Source organism: Amaranthus tricolor, chromosome 7 (assembly GCF_026212465.1).
Source record: "Amaranthus tricolor cultivar Red isolate AtriRed21 chromosome 7, ASM2621246v1, whole genome shotgun sequence".
Classification (NCBI taxonomy): Eukaryota; Viridiplantae; Streptophyta; class Magnoliopsida; order Caryophyllales; family Amaranthaceae; genus Amaranthus; species Amaranthus tricolor.
The window spans coordinates 6,140,364-6,149,655 of NC_080053.1; the positions used below are offsets into that span (position 1 = coordinate 6,140,364).

Consider the following 9,292-nt stretch of genomic DNA (forward strand, 5'->3'; position numbering starts at 1 on the left):
CACTCAGTTTTTGTAATACTCAATACCCCTTATGGAGTATAATATATTACTTTCCACTTTTATTTATTTATTTTTTTTTGTTTTTTTTTGTTTCTATTGTAGGAAAATAAAGAACAAAATAAACCTTAATATTATTTTATCTTCTTATTTTAGGAAATATTGTTATAATATTTTCTCTTATTTTAGGGTATTAAGATATTTTGTTATTCTATTTTCTATGTTTAAGTCATTGATCTTTTGTATAAATAGGGGGTGTTTTTCCTCTAATTATGAATAAGAAAAACCGAATATTCAAACCCAAACCCTAATCTACTTTATTTTCCGCATTATAATTTTTATCATGGTATTAGAGCCGTAAGGTTCATTCCGGGGTCGGTAAAACCTTTTTTTTTTCCAGACTTCATCATTTACCATACCCAGCTTACCTAAAAATTGAAATGGTCGACCAAGAATCCAAAAACACTGAAATTGAAATGGTATCCATGACCTAGTTGGAACAAATGTTCTAGATTTTTCAACAAATGAATAAAAATAATAAACCCAGTGAACTAGTATCTACTGATCTCAAAGTGACTGAAAAACTCACATATCATAACTACACAACCTGGTGTAGAATGATTCATATTGAAATCAAAAGTTAAGGGATGCTCGACCACCTTACAACCAGTCCTCCATCTAATACGGATTCATCCTATCAACAATAATCAAAGAGATTCCAAAGTTATAGCTTTGATTGTGGAAAATATCGATAAGGGAATTGTCAATTCAATTTCTAGACTACCCTACTGCTCAGGACTTGTGGAAAGCTCAGGACTTTTATAGCAAACTACAAGATATTTGATTTGAGTTCAAGGGTTGCCTCGCTAAAACAAAATGATGATTCCATTGAAGCCTTTTATTGCAAACTACAAGATATTTGGAAAGAGATTGATCGTCAGATGCCTAACCCAATGAAACATGCAGAGGACATCACGATTTTCAATACTTTTATTCAAACTCAAAGGTTGTTTCAATTTTTAGCCGGAGTTAACGATTCTCTTGATAAATAGCGTCGAGACCTCCTTAATCAAGACCCATTACCAACCCTTGACAAGGCTTATGCAACCATTCGCCGAGAAATTTCTAGGCGTAGTATTATGAACCAAGTGGCTCAAAACTTCTCTTTTTACGCCTTTTGGAGTTTGTAAAGCCCAAAGACTTCTCATTTTTCTAACGATTTTAACTCTGCCTCAATTGCTTCTGTCCATCTTGGCCAATCAGGTCTTCTTCTGCATTCATTTATTGATATTGGCTCAAGATCATTTTCATCATTTATTATATCAACAGCTATGGAATAAGCAAAAGATTCATTTGGAATGATCCTTTTTCGATTTCATTGTTTCTTGGAGAAAATATAATTTATTGAGGTTTCATTAATTTCATTTTCTTATTTTTCATTATCGGAGATTTTATCCTGATTTTCTCCTTTATTTTAACTTTCATTTTGAGTATCATTTGGTGCACCTTCTTGTTTTCTCAATTTTCTTGGTTTTAAATCTTTTGATCCAAGTGGCCTTCCACGCTTCTTTTGCACAAAAATTTCATCACTTTTTGCCTTTTCATTAGGAATTTCTATTTGAGCAGGAGCATTTGCTGCTATTATATGTGATTTTGTACCTTTCTTAGTTTTCGTGAGTGCATCAGATAATTGGTTAGCAATACTTTGTAGATGAACGATTCGTTGTACTTCTTGTTAACGTGATTTTGTTTTTGAGTCTAAATATTCTAAATGTGTTGCTTTCTAAATAACTTCCCTATTTCTTTTCCGTAAGTCCACATTCTCTCCCCTAATATTGTCTCATTAAAATGGTAATCAACAAATCTAGCTTGAAATTGATCAGCAGTTAATGGTTCAAGGTATTGAATGATTGATGGAGATTCAAAACCGACATATATTTCCATTCTTCTTTGTGGACCCTTTTTTTACGTTGAGGGGGAGCAATGGGCATATATAGAACGCATCCAAAGATTTTTAAATGTGAAATATTAGGTTCATGACCTGCCACTAATTGCATTGGCGAATATTTATGATAAGCTGTAGGTCTTAGCCTAATTAATGATGCTGCATGTAATATTGCATAAGCCCAGGCCGATGATGGAAATTTTGATTTCATTAGGAGTAGTCTTGTAATTAATTGCAATCTCTTAATTAATGATTTAACAAGACCATTTTGTTTGTGAACATGTGGCACGGGATGTTCCACTTTAATTCATATTGACATGCAATAATCATAAAAGTTTGAGATGTGAATTCACCAGCACTGTCCATTCTAATGCTTTTTTATTGTATAATTAGGAAAATGATTTTTCAATTGGATCATTTGTACAAGTAGTTTTGCAAATGCATTGTTTCTACTTGATAGAAGACTTATATATGACCATCGTGTGGAAGCGTCTATTAAGACCATGAAGTACCAAAATGGTTCACATAGTGGATTAATTGTCCACATATGCCTCCTTAAATTCTTTCAAGAAATATAGGAGATTCAATAATAATCTTATTTACTGATGGTCTAGTAATAAATTTTCCAAGAGAACAAGAGGTGCATAAGAGCTCATTTGACTGGGGAAATCTTAATATTTCTTAGTGGATGTCCAATTAAATTTTTTAATTATTTTATGCATCATCCCAGTGCCAGGATGACCTAAGCGGTCATGCCATAGAGTGAATAGCTTTTTATTGTCTAGTCTTATAATATTTATTTCAATCGGGCGTATATAAGTGAGATACAATTCTGATGAATATGCTGGCATCCTTTCAAGGATAATTTTCATGCCATTACTTTCTGTTCCCAGGCATAAGAATTCTTTTTCATTTTTGGCTTTGGTTTCTACATGATAACCATTTTGGCGTATTGCCTTGAAAGTGATAAGATTTCTTCGAGATTTACTCGAGTATAGTGCATCATTTATTACTAATTTTGTCCCCATAGGGAGTATGATGCATGCTTTTCCAGTGCCTTCAATTAATTTTGTTGTTCCTGATATGGTATTGACAATTGCCTGAAGCAATTTTAGATTTGAAAAATATTCTTTATTTTTCAATATCATATGTGTTGCTCTATTGTCAAGGTGGCAATGAAATTTTAATCCATTTACTGACATTTACATTCTAAGACAAGAGAAAAGAAATTTATATTATTAATAAAAAGCCCAATACGAAATATAAGTAGAGAATAAAATAGCAACTTATCAATTTAAAAGGGAAAACAAGTTAGAGAAACAAAAAATGCATCTAATCATCTTAAAAGAAGTAATTATCTTCTTCTTAGGGATCAATTATGTGGAGGTTCACATCTTCATTAAAGAAATCGGAGACATCTAAGATGGGCCCATATGTACTTGCTTCATTTACAAAATTTGCTTCTGCCCCTTTTTCTTTGTTTTTCTAGGAAGCTTGATATAAATCCTCTAATGCTTGGCGGTACAAGAAGTTCACCCCCAATGTTCAGTCATGTCACATCTATTGCATGTGCTTTTGTGTTTCTGGACTTGTTTTAAATTACCATTTCGGGGGGCAAATAGATTTCTTTCATAAATGTGGCCACGCCTGCAGCCACGCCTGCAGCCACGACCATGTCCGTGACCACGACCACAACCATGGCCATAGAAATTTCCTTGTTCAAAGGTATTCGTGCCGCTTTTTTCGTGATATTTTCTACGACCTCTACCTCTTATAAAATAGTTCCCACGACCTCGATGACGCACATTTCTCTCAATCATATTTGTCTCAATAAAGGGCATAGACCTTACAGGCTTCCTGTTTTAATTTTTCAATAATAATTCATTATTTTGTTCCGCAACAAGAACTGTTTTCAACAATTCATGATATTTTTTGAAATGCCTTTTACGATATTGGTGTTGTAACAAAAAGCTATTGACGTGAAAGGTTGATAATATTTTTTCTATCATTTCTTCATCTGTTATTATTTGTCCACAATAGACTAATTTTTATTTGATTAGATCATGAAGGGCAGAATTATAATCATTAATTGATTTGAAATCTTAAAATATTAACTCTCGCCATTCATCGATGGTTTTTTGGAGAAGTACACTTTTATTATGGACAAATCTTTCATTTAACTCTTCCCAAAGTAATTTTGGGTCCTCATAATTGGTGTACTCATGTTTGAGACTATCGGTTAAGTGGTGTCTCAAAATTAATGCAGCCTTTGTCTTATCCTCCTCAATTTTATGGTATTTCTTTCAATACCCTTTCCTCTGTCGGCAAGATTAAGTTCAATTATTGTGTATAATAAACTTTTTTCTTTTAGATATAATTTGACATCTAAAGCCCATTGTATAAAATTATAACCCATTAATTATAAGGCATTGAATTCTCTCTTTTTGAGATCAGCCATTTTGTTTAATGATTATTTTGGTTCAGAATCGAACCCTTAACGTATTGCTTAAATTATAATTTTCGGACCACTCAGGCATTCATCCAAGGGTGATACTTTTACAATTAAAAAGGATCTTATGTTAGGAGTATAATCTTTATTATGTAGAGCTAATGTAAACATTATGCTAATAATCTGTGTTATTGGTAACTAAGACTACTTATTATTATTGAGTTTACAATGTTAACAAATTAGAATCAAATAACTTAATTTTTAAAATTTATTTATTAATGATGATATGTCTCTATGTGTGTGTGTATGTATATATATATATATATATATATATATATATATATATATATATATATATATATATATATATATATATATATATATATACATATATATATATATATATAGATATACATATATATACATATACATACATATATACATATATATATATATATATATATATATATATATATATATATATATATATATATATATATATATATATATATATAGATATATATATATATATATATATATACATATATATATATATATATATACATATATATATCTATATATATATATATATATATATATATATATATATATATATATATATATATATATATATATATATATATATATATATATATATATATATAGATATATATATATATATATATACATATATATATATATATATATACATATATATATATCTATATATATATATATATATATATATATATATATATATATATATATCTATAAATATATATATATATATATATATCTATAAATATATATATATATATATATATATATATATATATATATATATATATATATATATATATATATATTTTCTAGATTAAATAGAATGCAAGAAGTTCCATTTGTTCAATATATTTCCCTCTCACTTTTTCAGTTTGTCCACTCCTTAATACGTGTTACGTGTAATAATAAGAAAAAGAGTTCAATCTCGCGAAAGACTAAAAATTCCGACTAAGACAAAGGGAATCAAGACTCATTAACGTTTCTTTCGACACACGACAAGTATTGTAAAATTCCTTGTCGTGTGTCGAAGACCGGGAAGGCAAAGAATCCTATCTAGAATCATTTGTTCCCCTCATTTTTCTTTTCGTTATATTCCCCGCTTAGTCTAGTATCCAGCCGAATTTGATTCTCAAATAGAAGACTTTTGATACACTTTATGATATTGAAATACCCAAAATATCATATGATAATATCCAAATTTTGATTGGAAAAGGTGAAAAAGTAGAATAGTCGTCTTCGCAATCTTCTATATATTAAAAGTAATAATCTAGTATCAAGTAATTCCAAACTTCTGGTAGATGTAGAAGAAAAGTATAAACAAACAAAAAGAACCTTCTCATAATTTTTTTATTTATTGATCGTCCAATATTGTCAAATAATTGTTAATTTTGTTCTTGTTACAAGTTTGATATTGATAAATCCACGAATCTAGAAATTCATTTCGGACAATTGAACCTTCTCGAACTGTTTCTTTTTAAGAACCAAAAAGATTTGTGCCAAAATAACAGATGCAAAGAAGAACAAAAGACCTTGTACGCGCAGTGGGTCTTGAAGTACTATTTCGGCGTCTCCCTGACCAAATCCACCCACATTAGGATTACTTGTTAATGGTTGATCAAGTTTGATAGATTCACCCTCTGAAACAAGAAGCTCTGGTCCTGGAGGGATAATATCAACCACTTCACGTCCATCCGAGGCATCCGCTATGCTTATTTCGTATCCGCCCTTTTCTTTTCGTACAATTTTCTTTACTATACCTGCTGCTGTGGCATTATAAACTGTATTATTACTCTTGCTTCCGTCAGGATAAATCTGGCCCCTTCCTCTGTTACCACCTACATATATGGGATATTTTAAGAAGTGAACATCTTTCTTAGTGGCAGGATCCGGGGAAAGAATAGGAAAGGTAATTTCACTATATTTTTTCCCAGGAACGGGACCTATTACAAGAATATTTTGTTTATTGGGGCGATAGCTCTGAAAAGAAAGATTGCCTATCTTTTCTTTCATCTCTGGAGAAATACGATTGGGTGGGGCTAATTCAAATCCCTCAGGTAAAATAAGAACAGCCCCCACATTCAACCCCCCCTTTTTGCCGTTAGCAAGAACTTGTTTTAATTGCATATCATAAGGAATTCGAACAACCGCTTCAAATACAGTATCTGGAAGGACCGCTTGTGGAACTTCAATATCCACGGGCTTATTAGCTAAATGGCAATTGGCACATACAATACGTCCAGTTGCTTCTCGTGGATTTTCATAACCTTGCTGTGCGAAAATGGGATATGCATTCGAAATGGAGGATCGAGTTATTATATATAACACGAGCGATATGCAAATGGATCGAGTAATCTGTTCTTTTATCCAAGAAAAGGTATTTATAGTTTGCATGGTCCAATTATTGATTCCGAAAATTTCTACAATAAATTGGGTAGGTTGCTAGTATAGTTCCCTATCCCCGATTCTGTTATTTACTTTAAGTGAAAACTAAATTTACTGAAAGAATAGTTTATTACTGGAATATGGGAGAAACTTCCCGTCTTAGATGGGTATAAATAGAAAGAGGAAGTCAATTTTGTAATGCTGTGATTATGTACAAAGTAACAAACATCGCGTTCGAAATTCGAATTCGATTTATATCCGTATACCCCTTTTTCGTCTTTTCAGTCATTCATTGAATGATAAATCACTACAAGTGATGGGGATACACGATTTAAATAACGGAAAATCCAATATTTCAAGATTGTATCTAGAATAACTGGAAACGTAGAAACAAGACTAGATATAATTTGATCATTATGGGCAAATCCAAAATCTTTGTAGATAGAGCCAATCATTAGTTCCCAACCATGGGGCGAATGAAATCCGATACATAAATCAGTTAATAAAAGAATCGAAAAGGCTTTTATTGTGTCGCTTAAGTTATATAGGAATTCCTGAACCCAAGAGTTAAGAAGAATAAGTTCTTTATTTCCCAGAATAGAATAACCGCTTAGAATAAGGAAACAGATTAAATTTGTCGAGAAGTGCAAAATCATGTGGATACAATCCGCATTGTGCATTTTGATCAATTGAATAGTTTCATTGTGAATTCCTATACGAAGCTTTTGTAGATGTGTTTCCGGGTATTCCTTTATCATTTCGTCCAACAAGTGGAGCTCCTCTAATTCGATGAATTTTTCTAGAAGATTATTTTCTTGAATATCGTTCAAAAAAGTTTCTGATTGCTTAGTATTCCACCAATTAGTAACCCAAGATTCCAGACTTTTTTGAAATGATAAAGAGATCCACCAGGGTAAAAATACTATAGATATAAGGTTATGTAGTAGCTTATTAGAATAATAAGGTTCGAAGAGCTTAGTTGCAAGACTAAGGAAAAGAGGAATTTAAACCCCCGGTCTGCTGTAGTCAGCCTTAACGGTTTGCTTGACCGGCGAGTCTGCCGTCTCCGCGTCTTTCCCTTTTGAGGGCTGCTCCTCAAGCCTTCGAGTGCCGATCTTCGCTTGGGCCGTTTCGCGAAGATCTTCGATCCGAACCTTCGCATCTACTCTTTCTTAGAGGATGAACCATGCCTGAACCCGAAAAGACGGACTTGCTTGCTTGTTCCCTGGTATGTCTTTCCGCAGTCTACTCCTCTCCCGGTGTTCATTGGATGCTCCTCTTTCTCTTTCTAGTGCTGGGACTTTCAGCCCTGCCCTTCTTGGGCAAGCAGTTGTCACTCGGGGCCACTCTGTCAACTAGTAACGGAAAGAAGCAACTATAGGAGAAAGCTATTCTCCCTAAGTCGAATCGGTGGAATGCCCCGCTTCCGGCTAAGTCTACAGAGTTGGGCCTACCGTTCGTTCAACCCTTACCTCTATTCTGATCTCTCTTTTATCCGGGGTAGGAAGCTAAGCGCTATAGATTCTCAATGGTTGTAAGAAAACATCCTTAAAAGTGCGAGATTGGATCGAGAAATCAAGCAGGAAGGTCAGCCCTTGATTGTTAGATAGATACCGAAATAATCTCTTAAGAGCTTCTTGATTGCGTCCGTGCTGTGAAAGTTTTAAATTGATGATGGTGGGGTCATGGAGAAAGACCAACTTCCCTCTAGTCTGATGGAGCGCTTTCTCTTGCGCATTCATGAATGGATCGAAGAATTGCGAATTGCGTATGAAGGGTTTATGGTCTATCTGAGAGAGGAACTGCAATCACTAGACCTTATTCCGTCCAAGCTCTCATAGCATTCGTCTTTCTTCCTTCTCTGCTTCACATCTGTATTCTTTCCTTCGCTTTATAGAGATCTTGGCTTTCCGCTTTTTTGTTTGGTCAGGGGGTGCTGGGGAGAAATCGTTTAGGAAACCAAGCATGTAATAAGCGGAAATCAATACACATGAAAGGAGTTGTATACGAGTTTGGTAAAGCATTCACCTGTCGAGAAACTATAAACTCTCCCGCAAGCGTCCTTCTTAGGTCAGCAGTTGGCTTTGGCCTTGCTTGTTCGGCCGGCTTTCCCCACTACTTGTATTGATTTCGTCCCCCTGTATGCTGTGTACTGCGTGCTGGCTTCACCCTCAACTAGCATCTATTAGTTAAGGGGGGTCTACGCTGAATGACGCCCAAGAATTTGAAATGGTACTTGAGGTTAAAAAAAAAATATCCTTAAAAAAGGGGGCCAGATTCTTACTATTTCAAGGGGATCTTGGACCTATTTCATTAAGTTTTTGCCCGCAATTCGTATTCTTAAAAAAAAATGAATATATTGTGAAGAATAAAATCGACAAATGGAAGGAATAGGGAATCGCTTGGAGTCTGAATAAGATCAGCAGAAAACACAACGATAGGGCGTCTCAAACATAGCA

At 33.4% G+C, this 9,292-nt stretch overlaps 2 protein-coding genes and 1 pseudogene across 2 annotated transcripts; 1 reads left to right on the forward strand and 2 right to left on the reverse strand.

Annotated features, from left to right (window-relative positions):
- Window positions 1-5,637: 5,637 nt before the first annotated feature.
- On the reverse strand, window positions 5,638-6,888 carry LOC130817456 (cytochrome f). Its single transcript, XM_057683165.1, has one exon. It carries the CDS (start codon window positions 6,840-6,842, stop codon window positions 5,880-5,882), a length of 963 nt encoding a protein of 320 aa, XP_057539148.1. The 5' UTR covers window positions 6,843-6,888; the 3' UTR covers window positions 5,638-5,879.
- A 204-nt stretch (window positions 6,889-7,092) lies between these two features.
- LOC130818426 (chloroplast envelope membrane protein-like) lies at window positions 7,093-7,837 on the reverse strand (the record flags this gene model as incomplete). Its single annotated transcript, XM_057684596.1, has 1 exon — window positions 7,093-7,837. A coding segment is annotated over one exon (723 nt), but the record flags the coding sequence as incomplete, so codon positions are not given.
- A 681-nt stretch (window positions 7,838-8,518) lies between these two features.
- The window catches only part of LOC130818427 (protein Ycf2-like), a 6,056-nt pseudogene continuing 5,282 nt past the window's right edge, over window positions 8,519-9,292 (forward strand).

What these genes read in the sequence shown, in the direction of transcription:
- LOC130817456 (XM_057683165.1), bottom strand. Translation starts at nt 6,842, where the DNA reads ATGCAAACTATAAATACCTTTTCTTGGATAAAAGAACAGATTACTCGA.